The following is a 25,161-nucleotide window of genomic DNA, read 5'->3' on the forward strand; positions in this document are numbered from 1 at the left end:
TACTATGATTAGCAATGTGAGGGGTGTACCTACTATGATTTGCAGGGGTCAGAGGACGGAGTTCAGCCACACCATTCTTCTCCCAGTAGCAGTATGGGGCAGGCTGACTTCCAGTAAGAAGTGACACAGCGCTGGAGGGAGGGTCCTATGGAAGAGAAGGGTGTTACTACACAGTGAATAGGAAGGAACAGAGCATATGAGACACAACAGCCAGCCAGAGCTCCTCCTGACCTCGCACTGCAGCACTGACTCACACAAGGCGCCGATAACCTATCGTCTAGATACCAGGATAATCAGCATCATAAACAGGTATGAAATTTAATAGACTGCCTGTCATTTGTGAATATGGGTGAGCTGGGGCAGCACGCTGCATGAGGAGGACAGTAAGTGCCTGTTATTTTTATCATGGGGGATGGAGAGCTGCTCACTTTTCACAGCTGAAATTTCAGCTTGCAGGCAGCTTGTGTGATGTCCATCATATATGCTGTGCTGCCTCTTATCACCTAGTGAAAGTGAAGATCCCAGCAAGGGACCAGCAACTATTCAGTAATTCTGGGAATGTCTGTATGATTAGTTCAGTTATTATTGCATAGCAGAAAAGTCCTTTTGTTGGGGTTTGAACTCACAGCCCTAGTAAGGGCCAGAGTAATAATGGAGAAAATATACTAATACTTCCATATGGCAGCTTTTTTAACTTCACCCTTGTTGACCTCCATAGAGATGTCTAGCTAATCAGAAACTATGTTTTAATCCTTCAGCATGCTCTGGTTATACAATGTAATACCATTCCAGGGCTAATAGAGGTAATGTCTGCATAGGCGTCCGCAGAAAATTTTCCGGGGTGGGGGGGATTTGGGGGTACTTTGTGTGGCGCGCATAGCACGCAAAAAATGGGGTTACGCCATGCGGCGCACGTAGCTAAAAAAAAGTAGGTTTAATGCTATTGTCTCATATGATGATGATTCAGCTTTTCCCATTATCTCGCAGTTAGCAATCATGTGACCCCCATCAAGACAAAATCAGCAATTATGAGGCCCCCCATCAAGACAAAATCAGCAATTATGAGGCCCCCCATCAAGACAAAATCAGCAATTATGAGGCCCCCCATCAAGACAAAATCAGCAATTATGAGGCCCCCCATCAAGACAAAATCAGCAATTATGAGGCCCCCCATCAAGACAAAATCAGCAATTATGAGGCCCCCAACAAGACAAATTTAGCAACCATGAGGCCCCCAACAAGACAAATTCAGTAACCATGAGGCCCCCAACAAGACGAATTCAGTAACCATGAGGCCCCCAACAAGACAAATTCAGTAACCATGAGGCCCCCAACAAGATGAATTCAGTAACCATGAGGCCCCCAACAAGATGAATTCAGTAACCATGAGGCCCCCAACAAGACAAATTTAGTAACCATGAGGCCCCCAACAAGACAAATTCAGTAACCATGAGGCCCCCAACAAGATGAATTCAGTAACCGTGAGGCCCCCAACAAGACAAATTTAGTAACCATGAGGCCCCCAACAAGACAAATTTAGTAACCATGAGGCCCCCAACAAGACGAATTCAGTAACCATGAGGCCCCCAACAAGACAAATTCAGTAACCATGAGGCCCCCAACAAGATGAATTCAGTAACCATGAGGCCCCCAACAAGACAAATTTAGTAACCATGAGGCCCCCAACAAGACAAATTTAGTAACCATGAGGCCCCCAACAAGATGAATTCAGTAACCGTGAGGCCCCCAACAAGACGAATTCAGCAATCATGAGGCCCCCAACAAGACGAATTCAGCAGTCATGAGGCACATAAATAGACAGCATTTTACATAAATAGGCAGAATGCCCTGTTAATATGGTAGACACCTCTCACCTGGCTTCTGAATTCTCCTCTACTAGCTGCTGTGCCTGGCTGGCCTGGCAATACTGTTTTTGGCTGGATTGGGGATGATGTGTGGGCTGAAAGGCCTGGCAGTGACCTGGCAGCCCACCAGTTTAGGTAGTGACAGGGCCCCCCAGTTCAGTTAGTGACAGGAGCCCCCCAGTTCAGTTAGTGACAGGAGCCCCCCAGTGTATGTAGCAACAGGTGTACCCCAGTTTAGGTAGTGACAGGGACCCCCCCAGTGTATGTAGTGACAAGTGCCCCCCAGTTCAGGTAGTGACAGGGACCCCCTGTGTATGTAGTGCCATGGATCCCCAGTTTAGTTAGTGACAGGGACCCCCCAGTTTAGTTAGTGACAGGGACCCCCCAGGTTAGGTAGTGACAGGGACTCCCCTGTGTATGTAGTGACAGGAGCCCCCCAGGTTAGTTAGTGACAGTGACCCCCAGTTTAGGTAGTGACAGAGACCCCCCCAGGTTAGTTAGTGACAATGACCCCCCCCCCCTCCAGTTTAGGCAGTGACAGGCGCCCCCCAGGTTAGGTAGTGACAGGGACCCCCCAGGTTAGTGACAATGACCCCCCCCCCCCAGTTTAGGCAGTGACAGGCGCCCCCCAGGTTAGGTAGTGACAGGGACCCCCCAGGTTCAGCGGTGCGTGCAGCAGCGGAGGGACACTTACTCTATCTTCCGGAGAGAGTGAGCTCGGTATCTGTGCGCCGCTGCTCTGGTCTAGTCCAGACCAGCGCAGTGGCACACAGAGAGAGAGTCACTCGCGCCGTAGGATAGCGTAAGTGTTCCGCCGCTACCGCCCGCACCGCTAATTTCTAAAGTGGGGGAACGAGAGAGAGGGGGAGCCCCAAAGGTGAGGGAAGGGGGGGAGACTTCCTTCCCTTCCCCACTGCTGTCCATACGCTCCCTTTTCTCTCTCTGCTGCCACCCCAGGGTGGGTGGGCCGGCCACTTCCGTGTTCGGGTGGCTGGGGGGGGGGGGGGGGGGGCAGCAGCTGGCCAGGGGAGGGCCAATGCCCTATTTTGCCATACGTGCGGACGGCGCCCATGAATGTCTGTCTTTACCATTTATTTACTTGTAGGTATTTACATGTCCCTGCATAGTCTATAAGGGGCTAGTTTATCAGATCAGCTCATTTGAGCACTGGGATACACCATGCAAATTCCCGTCAGATAGATGGGTCATATTGATTATTTCCAACAATGATCTGATTTCCAAATATTTTATAGATTGATTTTGTATAGAAGTGATCAGAAAAGTGTTTGTAAATCAGATCTGACCTGTCGGTAATAATTGATTTGACCCATCTATCTGATGGGATACCGCATGTTGTATACATAGCATTATTATGAATGTTTGGCGAATCCAAGTATATTTGCCTGGCTGGACTATACATAAAAAGTTTCTAAAATGGGTGAATTTGGGACTCAAAAAAAAATGTTTCTTATAGATGCACCGCAAGGGTTAAAAAAAAGTGGTATTGCACCTTAACAGTGTGGCACAGTGACGCAGGCTGACATTACCATGTAAGTAAGCATCACTGCCAGCGTGTTATGCTACATCGCAAGAGTATCTCTTGCGTTGCCCCGATGGAAGCTGTTGCATTGCAAAGCAAGCCCATATAGGGCTATCATTGCTTCTGCGTTGCTATGCAGCGATTTTGGTGCAACACAAGTGTTAAAGTAGCCTTTAAACTACTGTATTTTTATGTAAAGATGAGAAGTGTCTCAGGCACCATACTTGCCTGGGGCTTCCTTACAGGTAATATCTGAGCTGCAAATAAAAATGACACCTACTTACCCAGGGCTTCCTCCAGCCGCTAAGTACCTTGCCGCAGCTCAGCTCTCAGCCACTGGCTCCAGGTCCCCGACAGTGCAGAGGCCAACCTCGCCAGGTCATTCTCCACTGCACACCACGTGCAAGTGATTGACAGCGGCGCAGGTGCAATAGAGGACAACCTGGCAAAGTTGGCCTCTGCATTGTTGGGGACCAGGAGCCAGCGACTGAGAACGGAGCTGTGGCAAGGGACATGGCGGCTGCTAGGAGCTGGAGGAAGCCCCGGGTAAGTAGTGTTTTTTTTTTTTTTTTTTTTTTTTTTTGCAGCTCTGACATTCCCTTTAAGGCCATATGTCCCTCACCATCTCTCCGGGTAACTCCTGTCACTTGAAATTCAGCCGGAACGCCTGGCCGAGTTGCACTTCGTCACCCATGACAGGGGAGTTTGCCTGGCCAGGCCATGCATGCGAGACGAAGCGCGACTCGGCCAGGCTTTCCACTGAATTGCAAGTGACAGGAGCCACTCAGTGAGATGACGAGGGACATGTGCCAATAAGGAGTTCCAGGTATATATGGAACCTGAGACTCTTCTCCTCTCAAGTTCTCTTTAAAGAGAACCCGAGGTGTGTTTAAAGAATGTTATCTGCATACAGAGGCTGGATCTGCCTATACAGCCCAGCCTCTGTTGCTATCCCAAACCCCACTAAGGTCCCCCTGCCCTCTGCAATCCCTCATAAATCACAGCCGTGCTGTGAGGCTGTATTTACATCTGTAGTGTCAGTCTCAGCTGCTCCCCCACCTCCTGCATAGCTCCGGTGCCTGCCCCGTCCCTTCCCTCCAATCAGCAGGGAGGGAAGGGATGCAGGCGGGGACTGGAGTTCTGCAGGAGGCGGGGAGAGCAGCAGACTGACACTATAGAGATAAACACAGCCAGCTCTGACAAGCTGTTTGTCAGCAGCGTGGCTGTGATTTATGAGGGATTGCAGAGTGCAGGGGGACCTTAGGGGGGTTTGGGATAGCAACAGAGGCTGGGCTGTATAGGCAGATCCAGCCTCTGTATGCAGATAATATTCTTCAAACCCACCTCGGGTTCTCTTTAAGGCAACTTTCACGCTGGGACATTGCGTTGGATAACATAATTGCATTTCTAACAATGGACAATCTATTATATCGTAATAGCAAGTTCACATAGACGCTTTAGCACTGCGATGCAATGGATTCCATTGGAGTAGTAACACGATACATGCAGTGCAGTATCATACCGAGCACATAATTACAGTTGCAGTGAAGCATACTTTGTATGCACTGTATGCTTCACGACCTTACTAGGATACGCAACGCAACCTGTAACAGAAAGTAAGCTAAGGTCTTAGATTTGACTCTACAATTTTTCTTTCATTAACAATCACCAAAATTAGAAGTGGCTGAACTGGATGTTTTCTCTGTGCTAAACCGATTCCTTGACTAATCAGATGCATGATAAATTAATGAAGCTGACAGCTAATTTGCTTAAGGAATCTATATCAAAGTTTCAGTTGCCTCTTAATCTGGTTTCTGTGCATCAATAATAAGCACATCTATAGGGCAGGTTTTCACTAGCGCCAGCCGCCCGTCTCCGAGACGGACACTTGCAGACGCCGATTACGCAGCCGCATCCCTGTAGCCATGCCATGCACTGCTAGGGGGATTCGGACGCGTTATGCAGAATTCTGAAGCAGTGCTTCAGAAATGTTTCAAGTATTCGAAAGCAGCCTATTGATTTAAATGTTAACCCCTCCATGTAGTATGATGGTCAACAGATATTGAATACTATGAACGGTGTAGGTAAATCCTCATACTACGTGGAAAAAGAGAATATTTTAAAAAAATGAAAATGCATTCAAACACACTCAACCAAAATTACAAAACACGCTGAAACCCCCAATGCAGAAAACTGTGTGTGTGTTTTGCACTTTTATGGCTAGAATATGAGTAGCTTTCAGCTACTGAGCTAACTGGTGATAGTGGCAGAGGTTTGTCTACTGAGTGCAATTACGCGATCCGGCTTCTGTTTTCAGTTAGTCCTGCAGCACAATACGTGTCAGTGTAATATAGGGGCATTCCCAGGCTGTAATGTAGAACTGGGAAAGGGAGACACCCCACCCATCCCCCAGCAGACTACTCTACAGTGACACAACAAAACTAAGCTGCAGCTATGAATTCCTCCCAAGTAACCAAAACTATCAGGATTTTAGCATCCACTGTATTAATTACAGAGACTTGTGTTTGAATACTTTTCCCTGTAGTAGTCTTTTAGTAAAGTGACTTTACGTTGAGTTCCCTGTATAACAGAAAACAAAACAGGAATACAGCATGGTATGGCCTCTTTGTGTCACATACAGTCAATGAAAAGTATGCTTCACTGTACCTGTTAATACACCCATTTTGTACTGCACTACACATACACATCATTATATCATAAGTTTTTCACTTCAGATTCCCTTTAAAAGGCATTTTATTGACAGGTAGGAAAAAACTCAGGATAAAAAGTTAATTGCGTATGGACCCCTGCCCTCTAGTACCACTAACAGGGCATGCTTTGCAGCATAGCCGATTCACTACCTCTGTGGATTTCCACAAAACATGCACTGTTGGTGGGCCTTGAGGACAACCTGTCTGCTGATCTGGGCTTTGAGGTCTTGGCAGGTGAGGTGGCAGGAGTAAAGCCAAGTGTATGGGGGATTATTGGTAGACCCTTATGAGCTTCTGGCTCATCTCTAAGCCCCTAAGTGTGGTCCTTGCACTGGTGTCAAAATGTTTTATGGGGCTATGCTGTGGTTAGCACATGCATTTTATATGGTGTAGTGTGGACAATACTTGTATACACTGTATAGTGTGTTTAACAGCTTATGGGAGGGAGTAGTCTTTGTGGGCGCTCTTGTAGCACAAGGTATGCTCTTCTCAATCCGTTTTGCCAATTAAATACAGCATGCCATTGGTCTCCCTCAGACACAAGCCTCTTCTCCCCCTATGAGCATGCCCATAAAAATGTATATGCAGTTCACATGTAGCAATGCAGAGCACATCAATGTGCATAGTGTGAGTGCACCATTGCCACTATTGCAAATCATGCTAAAACAGCACTGGAGATTTTGGCACAGCCATAGGTCATAAAGTGAATTACAGCTAAAGTGGTGCTTGGACAGTAATTTGGGCACCATCAAAAGAGAGCACAAATCACCATTAAAAAAAAAACAGCGTAATTTGGCAGCCAGAAATAGCTACATAGTTACATAGTTATTTGGGTTGAAAAAAGACATATGTCCACAAAGTACAACACCAACACCAGCCTACTCCCTCACATATCCCTGTTGGCAGCTGAATTACAGCTTTCCCTACTATCCATGGCGACCTGGAGAGGGAGTAGTAATGAACCCTGCTGGAACTTGTGCTGGAGCAGGGTGAGACATCAGTCATTCATGACAAAGCCAAAAAACCTCACCTGGTACCTAACTTCTGTCTGATAAGTGAGGTAATTTAAAGCGGGATTGTCACCATAAAAATTAAATTTCAACAGCAACTGGTCTGAGAGTATTAACCAGCCTGGCGGTATGGACGAGCTCAGCTCGTCCATTACCACCGGAGGCTGCCGCTCAGGCCCTGCTGGGCCGATTTTTATCAAATAAAAAGGTGCACACGCAGCCGGCACTTTGCCAGCCGCGTGTGCTACCTGATCGCCACCGCGGCGCGGCGATCCGCCGCGTGCAGCGGCGAAAGGGGGTCCCCCAGCCGCCCGAGCCCAGTGCAGCCGGACCAAACAGTTCCGGCCAGCGCTAAGGGCTGGATCAGAGGCGGCTGACGTCCATGACGTCACTCCGCTCGTCGTCATGGCGACGAGGAAAGCAAAACAAGAAAGGCCACTCATCGCGGCCTTTCTTGTTACTTCTGATCGAGAAGTACAGGAGCGCCCTCTAGTGGGCTTTCATGCAGCCAACTTTTAGTTGGCTGCATGCGATAGTTTTTTTTTAATTTAAAAAAAAAGTCCGGTTGCCAGCCTGGCGATCTTAATAGAACGCCAGGCTGTTTTAAGTGATAAAGATGCTAATCCTGTATTAAAAACTTTTTCTGCTGTTATGGTTTGGAGTTATCACATACCTTAATTGCCATTGCCAAACACTTGCATGTTGGGTGGTCTTTCTATCTATAATATATTCCTCCTCTTCCCTTTAGTTTGCCCTCCTTCTAAGGCAGTGCACTTCCTAGTATAGACCTCAGTGGGAGTGTCTGAAGACTCTGGGAGGACGGCGGGTAACAAATACACAATTAGCAAGAGGAGAGAAAAAAAAGTGAGGCAGGAAATGCCAGGATTAGCTTTATTCAAAGGTAACCAAGATGGAAACTGTCTAGAATAGGATTCTCTGCTTATCCTTTATAAAATTCACAGGAATCATAACGTGGACAGTGCAATACATCTGTTATGTAATTACAACTAGTATTTATTTACTTATTTTATTTACTAACTCTTTCTAGGTTAGCATGGGTGTTACTTGTTCTTTAATCACACCCTAGTGAGAATAAGGAGGGGCCTTTTAAATCTTCTTGTTCTTCTTGAATCTATTAGGCAATGGACTAATTGAAAAACACGTTCATTACAAACTTTCTGCGCAGAGCAAACTGTTGTAGCTTTTAATAAATGACATTAAAGAGGAACTCCAGTGAAAATAATTTAATATAAAAAGGTGCTTAATTTTTACAATAATTATGTATACATGATTTAGTCAGAGTTTGCTCATTGTAAAATCTTTCCTCTCCCAGATTCACATTCTGACATGTATTACATGGTGACATTGTTACTGTGGGCAGATTATGTAGCTGTTCTGGCTTTAACAGACAGCTATAAACAGCCATTTCCTGTGTGTGTCATTGTTACATTGTGGCAGTTTGCCCAGAGTACTGTACGGTACCAGAGCCTCTTGTGGGAGGGGTTTCAGCACAAAATCAGTCATACAGCGCCCCCTGATGGTCTGTTTGTGAAAATCATTATATTTTTCATGTAAAAGTGGGTATCAGCTACTGATTGGGATAAAGTTCAATTCTTGGTCGGAGTTTCTCTTTAATCTATTATGGAAATGTCAACCCCTCCCGTAGTCTCACTTAAAGGACACCTGACCTGAAACCAAGCCTGTAAAATAAACATACAGTGATGTGGAAAACTATTTGCCCCCTTCCTGATTTCTTATTCTTTTGCATGTTTGTCACACTGCTCATCAAAAAACGTTAACTATTAGTCAAAGAACACATAATTGAACACAAAATGCAGTTTTAAATGATGGTTTTTATTATTTAGTGAGATAAAAAACTCAAAACCTACATGGCCCTGTGTGAAAAAGAAATTGCCCCTGAACCTAATAACTGGTTGGGCCACCCCTAGCAGCAATAACTGCAATCAAGCATTTGCAATAACTTGCAACGAGTCTTACAGCGCTCTGGAGGAATTTTGGCCCACTCATCTTTGCAGAATTGTTGTAATTCAGCTTTATTTGAGGGTTTTCTAGCATGAACCGCCTTTTTAAGGTCATGCCACAACATCTCAATAGGATTCAGGTCAGGACTTTGACTAGGCCACTCCAAAGTCTTTATTTTGTTTTTCTTCAGCCATTCAGAGGTGGATTTGCTGGTGTGTTTTGGGTCTTTGTCCTGCTGCAGCACCCAAGATCGCTTCAGCTTGAGTTGACGAACAGATGGCCGGACATTATCCTTCAGGATTTTTTGGTAGACAGTAGAATTCATGGTTCCATCTATCACAGCAAGCCTTCCAGGTCCTGAAGCAGCAAAACAACCCCAGACCATCACACTACCACCACCATATTTTTCTGTTGGTATGATGTTCTTTTGCTGAAATGCTGTGTTACTTCTACGCCAGATGTAACAGGACACGCACCTCCCAAAAAGTTCAACTTTTGTCTCGTCGGTCCACAAGGTATTTTCCCAAAAGTCTTGGCAATCATTGAGATGGGTTTTTTTTAGCAAAATTGAGACGAGCCTTAATGTTCTTTTTGCTTAAAAGTGGTTTGCGCCTTGGATATCTGCCATGCAGGCCGTTTTTGCCCAGTCTCTTTCTTATGGTGGAGTCGTGAACACTGACCTTAATTGAGGCAAGTGAGGCCTGCAGTTCTTTAGATGTTGTCCTGGGGTCTTTTGTGGCCTCTCGGATGAGTTTTTTTCTGCGCTCTTGGGGTAATTTTGGTCGGCCGGCCACTCCTGGGAAGGTGCATCACTGTTCCATATTTTTGCCCTTTGTGGATAATGGCTCTCACTGTGGTTCGCTGGAGACCCAAAGCTTTAGAAATGGCTTTATGACCTTTACCAGACTGATAGATCTCAATTACTTTTGTTCTCATTTGTTCCTGAATTTCTTTGGATCTTGGCATGATGTTTAGCTTTTGAGGTGCTTTTGGTCTACTTCTCTGTGTCAGATAGCTCCTATTTAAGTGATTTCTTGATTGAAACAGGTGTGGCAGTAATCAGGCCTGGGGGTGACTACAGAAATTGAACTCAGGTGTGATAATCCACAGTTAAGTTATATTTTAACAAGTGGGGCAATCACTTTTTCACACAGGGCCATGTAGATTTGGAGTTTTTTTCTCACTAAATAATAAAAAACCATCATTTAAAAGTGCATTTTGTGTTCAATTATGTTATCTTTGACTAATAGTTAACGGTTTTTGATGAGCAGAAACATTTAAGTGTGACAAACATGCAAAATAATAAGAAATCAGGAAGGGGGCAAATAGTTTTTCACATCACTGTATGTACTCAGCCCCTGCAGACACCATCTATCTGACATCCCTCATGTTTCCGTTTCTGAAATCAACCACCTCCATATTGAAAATTGGCTTTGGAAGTTCTTGCAGGGTCAGCGCTTCTTTAGTGTCACTGGACACTTGGTAGTAAGTTTTTAGTGGGAGTCAGAAAGGGGTGTGAGTGGGATGGACAGATGCAGGAAGCCTGTTTTAGTCTTACTTTCTCTGAAAGTTAAGGTAGCCATACACTGGTCGATTTTCCATCAGATTCGACCAACAGATAGATCCCTCTCTGATCGAATCTGATCAGAGAGGGATCGTATGGCTACCTTTACTGCAAACAGATTGTGAACCGATTTCAGCCTGAAACCATTCACAATCTGTTGCGGTGGTGGTGGGGGTACTGCTGCCGCCGCTCCCCCCCCCCCCCCCCCCGCCCGCATACATTACCTGCTCCGCCGGCGCGACTCCAGTCCCCAGGTCTCCGCTGTCTTCTCCGCTCTGGTCTCCAGGTCCAGCATGCTTTACTTCTTCCTGCCCGGCAGGAAGTTTAAACAGTAGAGGGCCCTCTACTGTTTAAACTTCCTGCCGGGCAGGAGGAACTGAAGCATGCCGGAGACCAGCGCGGACACGGAGCAGCGGTGACCGGGGGTAGTCGCGCCGGCGGAGCAGGTAATGTATTGCCGCTCTATTGCGTCGGTCGTCCCGCGGGCGATCGACGGTAATTTTCCGCACGGAGGAATCGACTGGATCGGACGAAATGGATCGAAATTCGGCGTGTAGCGCGAACGATTGGCAGCAGATTCGATCCCAGTGATCGAATCTGCTGTCGAAACGGCGGCAAATCGGGCCAGTGTATGGCCAGCTTTAGACTTTTCTGTTGGAGATAACTGGGACTGAGGGAAGCACACAGGGCACTGGACAGTGCACAGAGATACAATATGTACCACTGTACCTGTGCATAGTTTAAATAATTGAAAGTCGGGTCAGGTATCTATAAATGACAGATATTTTCATGGTCTGAATCGCATGTAAATGTTGTGTGACTGGATGGTGTAGCTATTCTTGCCAGTGCTAAGGGTAATCAGTAATACACAACTTCACATGTGCATAATTTACATTTGTGAACACGGTGGTTTGTCCAAGTTAAACAAACCACTACATTTTTCATCACCTATTCACATAACACTCAGGAATGGGCGGCGCAGCATTTATTTATGCTTGCTGTCACTTACTCATTCATGTTTCCTGGTTCATATTTCCTGGAAGAGGAATAGTTAGACTTCCAAATCTGATTATCTCTGTGCAAAGTTCTGGTCTTGCTTACAGCAATCATTTTGTGAAGAAAAGAAATCCCTTAGTTGAACTTTGAGCCCCTCCATATTGTTATTTACACTCCATATCCCCATGGAGTGTGATCTTAGCCTCATTTCCATTTATTTGGTTATGGCAATGCACGGTAATGCAATCCGCAGGGACATTAAAGTACATAGACTACACTTTCTGATGTTTCCATCCATGATTCACTGTGTGTATCTATCTATCTCTCTCTATCTATCAGCCTCACAAACTGCAATAAATAAAGTACACACACACAGAGCCTAGAGGAGGTGTGCATAACTTCTCCCTATCACAGCAGAGGCAGCCACTTCCTTCCTGTGTCGACAAAGCTTGACAATGAAAAGATTAGATATATTACAGGGACAGTGCAACTAGAAAAGGCTGCAGTAATCCAGGCCACATTAGAACAGGTATAGGAACTTATAGGATAGAAGAAATAAGGCTGAAAATGTTGTTACAGAGTCTCTTAAAGCTAAATAGCAGGTAAAAAAAAGATTTTATATTAGCTTCAGACACTCCTTATGCTGGGCATACACAGAGTTTCTAGTCCTTATCATTCGAGCCGCTGATGGCTCGACTGATAATATCCGACAGGTCCGATGACCTGCCGGATAGATTCCCTGCTCGATCCCAGGAGCAGAAATCAATCCGCGCGGACGAGCGGGGATGCGCCGGCATCGAGCCAGCGGCTCGATCCGGCGCATAATTGGATAAGTGTATGCCCAGCATCAAATCCAATACACATGCTCCACAAAAGTGCACAATTATCAAACAACTTTTGTTGTTGAAAGAAACAAAAGTTGTTTGCTATTCAAATAACTGATAAGACGCAGCTCAAGTCAATCCAACTGTTGGATTGACTTGCACTGCATTTTATCAGTTGTTTGAACAATAGCAAACAACTTTTTTGGTTTGTTTCAATAATAAAAGTTGTTTGTTAAATGTGCATTAAGGCTACTTTCCCACCAAGACGTTGCGTTTTAGGGGACGTTATGGTCGCATAACGTGCCCCTAACGCATTGCATGGTGGTGTTGAGGTTGGATGTCAGATTGAGCTGCGTTATGCAGCTCTCAAAGCAGCCGCTCCAGGTTAGTGATAGGAAGTCCGGATCTTTTGTAAGGATTCGGATCATTTGAATTGGATCATTGAAAAAATCCGGATTTTTGAACCGAATCATTTGAATCATTTTAGCAGGGAAGCAGACTGGGAGAAATAACTAGCAGGACAGGACTTTCCCTGCACTGTACATTCTGTATGTTCCTGTTTCTTCCAGACAGACATCCACTGTGAACCGAATCTTTCATTGCGATGATCCGGATGATTCGACTCACAAAAAAGATCCGGATCAAATGAATGATTTGTTCATGATCCGGACAACACTACAGTCCCACCACGAGTCACCACAGTGCAGTGAATATTAATTAGCGATGTGGCTGGCACGGAGGAGGAGGGGAGACCTCCTCCTCCAACATTACTGAGCATGTGCAAACAGTCTAACGCGGCTAAGCCCAGTATAACGTACAGCATGCAGCACTTTGTTTAAACGTGCTGCGTTGCTATTTAACGCAACGTGTTCACTGTGAACAGCACATTGGGCTTGATTCACAAAGCGGTGCAAAGTGTTTGCACGCCTGTGAAAAGCCCTTTATCACGCCTAAACTCAGTTTAGGCGTGATAAGAAGAAACTCGCGCGATCTCACGCGCGCAAAGTTTTGCGCGCGTAGCGTGCTGCGCGCGCAGTGTACCGTACTTTGCGCGCAGCGTCTATTGAGCCCTATGGGACTTTGCGCGCGCAGCGCGGTGCGCTACGCGCGCAAAACTTTGCGCGCGGGAGCTTCGCGTGAAGAGCAGCACAAATCGGTGATAACTCAGCTTTGCACGGCTTATCACGCCTAAAGTCTTTTAGGCGTGATAACTGAGTTATCACCGCTTTGTGAATCAGGGCCATTGATTTTACAGTGCTGTGAGTTAGGCTGCGTTACTGGCTGCTGTAACGTGGGACTTTAACGTCCCACTGTGAAACCAGCCTTAAAAGACTTTTGTTGAGCGTATGTATGAGCCTTTACCCAGCATACCTTTACGGAACCTGAAGTGAGAGGCTAACATACTTATTTAATTTCAAACAATACACATTGCTTGGCTGTACTGTTGATCCTCCACCTCCTAATAGGTTGGACCCTGATCAAGCATGTAGATCAGATGCTCTGGCAAAAACGTTGACCAGTTTAACTGCATGCTTGTTTCAGGTGTGTGATTCTGACACTTCCAATGCCAGAATGATCAGCATGGCTACCAGGCAACTGATATTGTTTTAAAAGGAAACCAATATGGCAGCCTCCATACCTCTCACTTCAGGTTCCTTTTTAAATTCAGTTTTTGGATATTTGATTCTGGTTGAGATAAGCCTGAATCGCTAAGCTGCGGTGTTCTCAGCTATAAGGATTCATAAAACTGCTGCATGCTTAGTGGAGATAGGCCCTTAACGCATTTTTATTGATCTTGCATTACAAACTATTATTTATACAGCCATACAACAATTTATACAACCAATGCAATACAAATAAGAACATTCAAGTTGGCACACAATGAAAGTTTGAGCACCGGGACAAAAAGTTATCAAGATCAGATCACCCACATGCCTCATGCTATACTGGACTTTGTTCTAGAAGACCAAGATTAGAGTTTGTAGAATAAGGGCGGGAGTTAATTTTTTACATATTAGTTAACAAATTGTCCAAATGTCAGTGCTCTAATCTATTGTAATAAGGTGAGAATCCCTTTGTATTAGTTTTGAAATTGTGCAATGTTACAGGATGGGTGTTATGGGCTCAAAGACCTGGAGAAGTGCCTGATTTCAGGGTGCAAGGCTTATTTCGAAACTGTGACGGCCAAACAAATGAAATTGAATAAATCACTTGTGATGTTTCTGAAGAGATGGCCTTGTGTTGTAAAGCGTACGTCAGGCACTTCTGAAGAACCAATTCCTCATCCTGTATTATCATACATACTTTTAATTACCGGTAATCTTGTTACTATGGATTAGTGCATGGACTTTACATTGATATGGTAAATAATATGTAAAAGTTTTGAGGCTGGATTCACAGTGGTCAGTTGCATAACGCATGTTAAAATTTGTGTGAACTGCAATGGAGACTGGACATAGACTTTAATGCAATCCCTGCATGCAGCAAGTTAGAAATCTGCTACCAAGCAGTACTGTGAACAGGCCCATAGAAATGTATGGGCAGTGGGTTGACATGCAGAATTATCTAGCAGTGCAACAGAGCACTATGAACAAGTCCTTACTCAGAGGTGTACTGCTTCAAATTCTGTTGCCCTCTGGGATCAGGACTTGATCACTCAGGTGATGCTATGAAGTGGGGAGGCATGTAGCAGGCAGGGTGAATAGACGAACAATGTCTTCAGCCTGTTCTCTTGAACAAAGTCCACAACAGAATAATACGCATGTGTATGACCTTAATGACTTTTTATCATGGTACTAAATATCCATTGGACTGTACGATATATATTTATCCAAATTAAACCTACGTAATGTTTACAGTATTCCAATGCCCAACAACTGAACTGAAAATTCACTTGCTGCTCGTAACCAGGACATCACCCCAATACACAGGCAGGAAATTGCCATCTCACCATATGCAAAGCAATCTATTGCTTATATTAGAAAACAAAATGGTCCATAAGTGAGACAATCATATACAGTAGCTTCTGGTTAATAAACCAGTTTCCTGCTAATTAATTAGGGTCTGTTCACACAGACTCATTTCAAAATGCCTTGCACAGATTTTTCCAAGCATTTTATAATAAATCTTCACACTGCTCTGATCCTACAAAAAAATGTTTCCTGGGGCAGCATTTTTTTGTCTTAACCTCTTGACGACCAGCTAACGCCGATCGGCGTAAACTGGTTGTCTGCGGGTTACCATGGAAACGGCCGCTCAATCTAGCGGCCTTTCCATGTCAGTTCACGGAGGGTGTCTCCGTGAACAGCCGGAGAGCCGCCGATCGCGGCTCGCCGTCAAAATGTAAACACGCGGGGAAGAAATCCCCGCTGTTTACATCATACGGTGCTGCTGCGCAGCAGCGCCGTAGGGCAGATCGGCGATCCCCGGCCTCTGATTGGCCGGGGATCGCCGGCATCTGATAGGCGGAAGCCTATCCTTTAATGCGCAGGACGGAACTCCGTCCTGCGCATTACAGAGGGAGGGAGGTAAGGAGGCAGAGGGCGGAAATGGCTGCGGAGGGGGGCTTTGAGGAGCCCCCCTCCGCAAAACGCAGATGGCCGGCGGCGATCAGACCCCCCCGGCAGGACATCCCCCTAGTGGGGAAAAAAGGGGGGGGGAAGTCTGATCGCCCTGGCATAATACTGATCTGTGCTGCGGGCTGGAGAGCCCACGCAGCACAGATCAGGCAAATCACCCCTGGTCGGCAAGTGGTTAAAGTGGACCAAAATTAAAAATACAACATTTCAGAAATAAAATCAATTTTCTAACTTATAATTATAATAAATAGCAGCCTTTTTTCAGCTGCATGATGACAAATATAAAATATTTTACATTTATTGGAGAAACCCCTCCATTCCTTTCATATTGCCGGGACAAAATCCGGCAAACTGTTGGAGTAGATGGTGTCCAGCAAAGGAGGAATTGCTAATGGCTGCCACCTGTATAACCCTAGTTATGAAAAGAGAAGGGTGAAAAGCATGCACTGAAATGCTCATAGGCTTGAAGGAGGGTTTATTTATCTTTGTATGTGTCAGAATAGTGCAACTAAATATTTTGAATTAAAAAAAAATGTTTGGTTTGGGTCTGCTTTAAAGCGGAATGAAACCAGCATTTCTTCTTTGCTCTAATAGATTATTTACAGCATATTATATACAACCAACGGTTTTTTTTTTTTACTAGAACAGCATTCAGAGGGTTACACACAGGACTTAGAAGTTCCCTGCCAGCAAAGCTGGACTCATCTGAACTTTAGATAATGTTATCTTGTATTTAATTGTATCAAGTGAGGAATGTAAATAAACACTTCTCTGACACTGCAGGCTCTGAACAAATTCAGACAATCAGAAAGCATTTCTGCTTATGTTAGAACATGAATAAAGCAGTTATACATAAAAAGCAGTTATAAATAAAATGCAAAGTCAGCTCTCGGAGCAAAAAAAGTGTACTTTGGGAACATATAATTTCTAAATGAATAATAATACCTATGCACAAAAGCAAAGATAACTGTATGGCATATAAAGTAGGAAAACATGTTTTTATTGAATATTATGTCAGGGTTTTATACCGCTTTAAATGATAACTGAGCAGAAATGGAAAAGTTAATATTTACTTACCCTGGGCTTTTTGAAGCCCCTAGCAGTCTGTGTGGTCCCTCTGCCCTCTAGTGTGCTGCTTGCACAGTTCAAGGACAGAGCGCTCCTGGTCACAGGGGCACCCATGCCGGGCTAGTGCTGCAGTACAGGATCTTGTCAAAAAATTAGCATATTGTGATAAAGTTCATTATTTTCTATAATGTATTGATAAACATTAGACTTTCATATATTTTAGATTCAAATACACACAACTGAAGTAGTTCAAGCCTTTTATTGTTTTAATATTGATGATTCTGGCATACAGCTCATGAAAACCCCAAATTCCTATCTCAAAAAATTAGCATATTTCATCCGACCAATAAAAGAAAAGTGTTTTTAAAACAAAAAAAAGTCAACCTTCAAATAATTATGTTCAGTTATGCACTCAATACTTGGTCGGCAATCCTTTTGCAGAAATGACTGCTTCAATGCGGCGTGGCATGGAGGCAATCAGCCTGAGGCACTGCTCAGGTGTTATGGAGGCCCAGGATGCTTCGATAGCAGCCTTAAGCTCATCCAGAGTGTTGGGTCTTGTGTCTCTCAACTTTCTCTTCACAATATCCCACAGATTCTCTATGGGGTTCAGGTCAGGAGAGTTGGCAGGCCAATTGAGCACAGTAATACCATGGTCAGTAAACCATTTACCAGTGGTTTTGGCGCTGTGAGCAGGTGTCAGGTTGTGCTGAAAAATGAAATCTTCATCTCCATAAAGCGTTTTAGCAGATTTAAGCATGAACCCACTTTTGAACCAGAAACAGCGGCAAAAGCGCCTGACCTGGGCTACAGAGAAGCAGCACTGGACTGTTGCTCAGTGGTCCAAAGTACTTTTTTCGGATGAAAGCAACTTTTATATGTCATTCAGAAATCAAGGTGCCAGAGTCTGGAGGAAGACTGGGGAGAGGGAAATGCCAAAATGCCTGAAGTCCAGTGTCAAGTACCCACAGTCAGTGATGGTCTGAGGTGCCATGTCAGCTGCTGGTGTTGGTCCATTGTGTTTTATCAAGGGCAGGGTCAATGCAGCTAGCTATCAGGAGATTTTGGAGCACTTCATGCTTCCATCTGCTGAAAAGCTTTATGGAGATGAAGATTTCATTTTTCAGCACGACCTGGCACCTGCTCACAGTGCCAAAACCACTGGTAAATGGTTTACTGACCATGGTATTACTGTGCTCAATTGGCCTGCCAACTCTCCTGACCTGAACCCCATAGAGAATCTGTGGGATATTGTGAAGAGAAAGTTGAGAGATGCAAGACCCAACACTCTGGATGAGCTTAAGGCCGCTATCGAAGCATCCTGGGCCTCCATAACACCTGATCAGTGCCACAGGCTGATTGCCTCCATGCCACGCCACATTGAAGCAGTCATTTCTGCAAAAGGATTCCCGACCAAGTATTGAGTGCATAACTGAGCATAATTATTTGAAGGTTGACTTTTTTTTGTTTTAAAAACACTTTTCTTTTATTGGTCAGATGAAATATGCTAATTTTTTGAGATAGGAATTTGGGGTTTTCATGAGCTGTATGCCAAAATCATCAATATTAAAACAATAAAAGGCTTGAACTACTTCAGTTGTGTGTATTTGAATCTAAAATATATGAAAGTCTAATGTTTATCAGTACATTACAAAAAATAATGAACTTTATCACAATATGCTAATTTTTTGAGAAGATCCTGTAGAGGGACCACACAGACTTCTAGGGGCTGGAAGAAGCCCAAGCCTAAGTAAAGATTAACTTTTTTCCATTTCAGCTCAGTTATTCTTTAATCTACTTTTACACCACACACTTTTGTTGAAAAGTTGCATTGCATGTTATGACGCATTAAGTACATAGACGTATTCTCAATTGAAACTGTAAATGTGCACATCATTTAGGAAATTCACCACATGCTGCACGTTATTCTGATGTAAACAAACTTACCACTAATGTGCAAGGTGTGAACCTACCAATACAATATAATTGCATTGCCGTTATATTGTCTCTTGAGACAAAATACAACAGATGCAGTGCAAAAGTACCCTTAAGTATAAACAGGCCCAAAGTTTACATAGAAAGCTACCCTAACACCTCAACAGCTCTGGCTGCAATCCCTCATTGGGCTCTGCAGAGCTTTGCCGAGTTTCATTATTTGGATGAGAGCCTATGGGTGCAAGTACTAAACTTCTTCACTCCTGCATGACTAGAGGCTCTGAGGAGACATGGCTAGTAGACAGAGGCATTTCATGGGGCAGTAAGTGGAGGAATAGGTGGAATGGGCTGCCAAACCAAGAAATCCAACCAGACTGATATCAGAACTTACCAGGGCTTAAGGGCTGGAACCCACAGGAGCGCTTTTGGCAGCGTTTTGGCAGCACTGCGATACGCTAGCAGTTTGCCAAAACGCTGGGCTAATGTTAATGGATGGGGCAACTTCCACAGGAGCGTTTGCGTTTCCCAGAAACGCAAACGCAGGACCTGCAGCATTTTGGGAGCGTTAGCGCTTCAATGTAAAGTATTGAAACGCTAGCAGAAACGCTCAGCAAAACCTAAACTGAACGGTTTTGTTAGCGTTTTGCGGTTCAGCACACTGTAACAAAATGAAAAATAATTCACAGGACCAATCAGGATAAAAACGCAAAACGCTAGGCACCCGCTGGGGAAAAAAATACAATGTTGCAAAACACGACCAAAAACGCGCATGAATCCGCTTGCAAACCGCTCAGACAAAACGCTAGCGGTTGCGTTTTGCGCTTGCGGTTTTCAGTGGGTTCCAGGCCTCATAGAACCACATTTGTGACAGCAGTCTTTGCTGCTGATGTGCAAGATTAATATGCAAATGCATACCAGACTCAAGAAAGATATATTTGTGTATTCAGTAACTGCTTGACTGGTATAGTGAAATGTTTTTGTACTAGTGAATTGAGTTATAACGTTTGCATTTGATTCAGTCTACTGATAGAAAGCTCTGACGGTGGTCAGATTGTTCCTGAGGGATCATTCATACTCAGTTTCACTTGATTTATATAATCTTATCAAGCAAATAGCCTGCTGTTGATATACAAGTATGTGATAAAAGATTACATAGAAAACAAGTTGTGTGACTTATCAAATTATCTTTGTTGTACTTTGCTTTATTTATCTGTGTTTCTGTTTAGAAGAATGTTTGTCTACCTCTAAATAGGAATCCTATGCACTGACAAGCCTCTACATTTATTCTAGAAATGGCTAATGGGGCAAACGATGTGGATACTGAGCAGACCCTGAAGTGCCTCCATGTGAAAATGTACCATCCTCACAATCGCCACGACAAGAGGATCTTCAGCGCCTTTAATTTGGGCAGAAAAGAGGAAGTGAAGGCAGAGGAAGCAGCTGTCTTTGGACGGGATGTAAATGTCTGCAGATTCAAATTGTTGAATAGCAAAGCCTCCCGATTGCAATTTATGTTCCAATATTTCAAACCTCTCCATAGCTCCTCAATGGCTTTTGAAATAAAAAACCTTAGCAAGAAGACCAAACTCCATGTTGATGGGGTAGAACTGGACTACTTGAACAAGGTGGATCTTCCAGATAAGTGCATGATTAATTTTGGGGATTTCCAGATGTTGCTGGAGACTGAAGATGGAGAGTCTGAAGACCTCTACGCCATCTGCTGTGAAGTGTCACAGACTCCTCTTGTCCAAGATATTAATGGTCCAGTAATGGTTGGCATCTCAGAAACTGGCCAACAATACAGTCAAGCCTCTACATGTTTGTATTTAAGTGTCCCCTCTACCCCGCCTCCAGTAGAGGTTGATGAGAATGACCTGTGAACTGCAAACAGCTTTATGTGGATATGAACGATCTTTAATGACTGGTTAAATATGTACAGACTGTACATAAGCTTTAATGGGAAACTCCAGTACTGTTGTTGGAAGTCCAGCTCTGCGAATTGCAAGGATTTTAGAAAAGTTCGAGTACTCTTGCTTTTTATATCCGTGCAATGTGATTTTCCTCAGTGCTGTAATAGGGAATATTCTACTTCCAGTAGTAGTGCAATAAGTGTATCTCTCAAAAGATGGTGTTCAGTGCGCCACATGGGAGTTTAAACACAGGGAACTACAGGAGCAGCAGAAGGATAATGGGAATGCTGCAGCTGTTACATTGCAGTTCTCTCACAATTGTATAAACCAATGGCTGCCTGTACATATGGAATGCCATTTCATATTGACTAGCTTTGCACATTCCCATTGTGTAAGTTAACTGAGGCAAGGAGCACATTTACCAGATTTCTGCGCATTTTCCTGCATGAGTGCACCGCCCATTGATTTGAATGGCCCACTTGGGAAATTGCACAGTGTTTAGGATTTTTTTTTTTGTGCAATTTAAAATCGGACAGCTTTTTGGTTTTATTTCCCACATGACGTGCACATTCTAGATTAAAAGGTATTTCACTGCAATATGAAATACCACAAAATGAATGCAAAAAATCACACACAGACCATGCGATTGCAAAAATAGTGTATGCAGACAAATTGTAAAATGCTATGTGAAGTGTGCTCACTGCCTAAATCCAGCAGATTACATTTATTTTATCACACATGAGTTGCATTGTCTTGCTCAATCCCTACATCAGATGTAGAAAGGATAGTGCTTCTGATATTCATGATTTACATGAGAAGTAGTAATTATACTTCAGCATCATAATATGAAAGGCTTAGGTCACTTACATGAGTCTGCTACAGCTATATTAGAGCAACACATCCCAAGTAACAATAAAAACCCGTTGGGTGAACTGATCATATTGGAAAATTGCCTATACTTGCTGCCGTTTTTAACTGATATATTTGACCACTCTGATCAAATCTGCTGGTCATCTACAATACAACAAGCCACATCGATCATAATTTTTACCAATTTATGTCAAAATAGATTGAAATTGTGATCAGATGAAATGGTAAATTTCAACCAAGCAGTGAGCCAGCAGTGGAATAGCAACAGTGCAGAGTGTTGCACTGTATTATATATAATATTGGGGGGGGAGAGAATTATTCAAAATCCCTCTGTTCGGATAGGGATTGATCTGTTTGCCATATTTTAAGGTGGCCACATGGGTTTAGATCACTACCTAGTTTTTGTAGATCTTATTGGTGGATTCATGTTGTTCTTAACAAATGATCTCACTAAGTGGAACTTGCTACTACAGCACACTAGCTAAGAGGACTAATATTATTGTATTATACAAATATTACAGTATTTTTAGCGGAAAGCAAGGCAGTCAGAAGAGTATAATGTACAGAACCTAACAGCAACATTATTATATTTTTGCCTTCGTTTATTTAGTTACAATGTCTCCGCGTTGTCATGTCCACAATGGGCAGGTGGGCCACAAACAGCTTATTCTCATTGGCATACCAACTACTGTTCCTATCATTCTTTGTGGCACAGTTTAAACATGCCATAGCTGTCCCCTATGCATTAATGAATGCCACTGTGGTCTTGTGAGTATAAAATTACAGTTGTGGGAGAGATGTGGAGTATTGTACCAACCACTATGGTTCATAGGCAGTGTAAACGTGCAGCCATCAACAATACCCCACTTTAGAGGAAAGTTTTTTTATTTTATTTGCAAGATTAAAAATCACCATGAAAGTAGGAGTCTTAGGCCCTGACTTAATGTGGGATTGGTATAAAAAATTCTGAGTTGGCTGAAGTGCAGTGTGTGTCTCACACTAACTGGGTGCCCCATTACAGACTTTATTTCTGGAGATGTGCTTTGAAGACGAATGCTCTTATTTTTTTTAAAGGTGGCCACACACGATACAATAAAATGATCTGATTTTACAGCAATTCGATAAATATGATCCACCCCCCCCCCCCCCAAAAAAAAAATCACTTTATTTTGACTGAAAAATCCGATCGGATTTCCCGTTTTTATCGAAACCGAAATGTTGGAATTTTTTCTTTAATTTTTTCTAAACCTTGTATGGTGTGTGTTAGATTGTCAGTTTGATATACACCCTAGCAATTTCTCAGTTTCCAATCATTTTTATCGTAATTGGGGAAAAAATTAACATAGGTGTGTGGTACATTGGTCATATTTTTGAAATGTTACAATCAGTCAGAAAAATTGATTGCAATTCTTAAAGGACAACTGAAGTGAGAAGACTATGGAGGCTGCCATGTTTATTTCCTTTTACACAATACCAGTTACCTTGCAGCCCTGCTGGTATGTTTGGCTTCAGAAATGTATGAATAACACCAGTAACAAGCATGCAGCTAATCTGTCAGATCTGACAATGTCAGAAACCCCTGATCCGCTGCATGCTTGTTCAGGGTATATGGCTGAAAGTATTAGAGACAGAGGATCAGCAGGACTGCCAGGCAACTGGTATTGCTTAAAAGGAAATAAACATGGTAGCCTCCAAGTACCTCTCTCTTCAGTTGTCCTTTAAATTGAACAGATATTTTAAAAAATTGTATGGTGTGTTTGTGGCCACCTTTCGGTTTTGGATATCAGGCTGATGTAGAGGAGCAGTCATATGGTGCCCATACACGGCACAATAAAAATGTTCGATTTTACCTTTTGAACAAAACTATCAAAAATTAATGATCCTGTGTTTTTTTTTCAATAAAAATCTGACAGGAAATATTGGAAAAAAAATCTAACGGAATAATTGAATGAAATTATTTAATCGGAAAATAGTACCTTGTATGGGCACCATTATGACTGCTGTCCTTGCTCTCCTCCTGGCAAGTTTCAGTACAGCGACAGCCTTGGCAACAGCATGCATTAACAAGCAATGCAAATAGTCCCAATCCCCAGTGCCTCAGGGCCCGTTACCACTATCGCAAATTTGCATAGCCAATACAAGTGGATGGGACTGTTTCCACTTGTCAGGATTCCTTTGCAGAAAAAAAATCTGCACGACAGAGCCATCAGAATTCGCATACCGCTATGCGAATTGCATACAATGTATTTAATAGGGAATTCACATGCGGTATTGGTATGCGAATTCGAATACAATTTCACATGGAATCAATGGAAAAGCATACAGGCTCTGCCATGGTAAATTTGCATATCGCATGCAAATTTTTACCGCAGTGATTCCCACTGTACAAGTGGAAACTGGCCCTCAAAGTGATTGACCAGTGATCACAGAACTTTAATTTAGATTCAGTATCATTACAGGAAATAGCATGTTTTGTACTTTTTTTTTTAAATTATTATTACAAAATGAAACCTTTTTTAGTTAAATGTTATTGTATACATACATAGATCCTTAACTTTGTATTCTGTTATTAAGTATTTGGAAATGATACAACTGTATTATGTTATTATTTCTAACTAATTTAATTTATACAATTTTTTTTTCTAATAAAATAACCCTTTAACTTATTCTTAAAGTGAGAGAGCAAGTCCTATGTACCTTCACACATGGAATATGTTGAAAACAAAGCTCCAGCCCCCCCCCCAAAAAAAATTCTTGAATTGGTAGACTGCCTGTGTGTTAAATCATTGTCTATAGGAACAGTCAATGAGCTGCAAAAAAAAAAAATTGAATACTGGTACATGCAGAATTATGCAAATAGGTGCAGCTTAAAAATGGACCAATTGAAATCCACCTTGCTGGGATTTAGTTGGTCCATTTTCAAGCTGCAGAAAGATGCATCCAAAGTTTGCCTAATCCGGTATTAACGCAGAATTCTTTTCATCTCAATGAACATTGCTGAAGACTATATTTCTGCTATGTTGTGCTTCAGGTTTCCAAGGTACATTATGGAGAACCAGAATCACTAGGCTGGGCCTAAAGGAATTTGAGCCACCAAACCGGCTGTCTTTACTTCCTGCATTTCAGGAAGTGAGGTCCTCCCCTACCTATATGCTTCAGTCAAAGGTGTGCTAATAGAGCAGTGAATGGCGTTTCTCCATTACTTACAAATGCAGCATTCTACTAACGTGACAATTCATCCAGATGACGACTTTCTGCTAGAACAAATCAGCTTTTGCTTTGAGAAGTGTGATTTTATTTTTTCTTT

General features: G+C 43.2%; 2 protein-coding genes across 6 annotated transcripts in view; one reads left to right on the forward strand and one right to left on the reverse strand.

Moving 5' to 3' along the window:
* The window catches only part of ALPK1 (alpha kinase 1), a 205,727-nt gene that overhangs the window by 176,286 nt on the left and 4,280 nt on the right, over positions 1-25,161 (reverse strand). For 3 of the 5 annotated variants that reach the window (XM_068281346.1, XM_068281319.1, XM_068281311.1), the window contains exons 1-2: positions 21,852-21,936; positions 34-145 (exon numbers count right to left, since the gene is read on the reverse strand). The gene's annotated coding sequence lies outside the window, so the exon portion shown is untranslated. Of the gene's footprint in view, positions 1-33; positions 146-21,851; positions 21,937-25,161 lie in introns of those variants that run through there. The other 2 variants (XM_068281338.1, XM_068281329.1) reach the window with 1 other exon arrangement.
* Positions 142-24,425, forward strand: TIFA (TRAF interacting protein with forkhead associated domain). The gene is made up of 2 exons (XM_068281388.1): positions 142-309; positions 20,365-24,425. The coding sequence occupies exon 2, from the start codon at positions 20,367-20,369 to the stop codon at positions 20,952-20,954; it is 588 nt and encodes a 195-aa protein (XP_068137489.1). The 5' UTR covers positions 142-309; positions 20,365-20,366; the 3' UTR covers positions 20,955-24,425.

The sequence above is a fragment of the Hyperolius riggenbachi genome, chromosome 1 (genome assembly GCF_040937935.1).
Source record: "Hyperolius riggenbachi isolate aHypRig1 chromosome 1, aHypRig1.pri, whole genome shotgun sequence".
NCBI lineage: Eukaryota > Metazoa > Chordata > Amphibia > Anura > Hyperoliidae > Hyperolius > Hyperolius riggenbachi.

What these genes read in the sequence shown, in the direction of transcription:
- TIFA (XM_068281388.1), top strand. Translation starts at nt 20,367, where the DNA reads ATGGCTAATGGGGCAAACGATGTGGATACTGAGCAGACCCTGAAGTGC.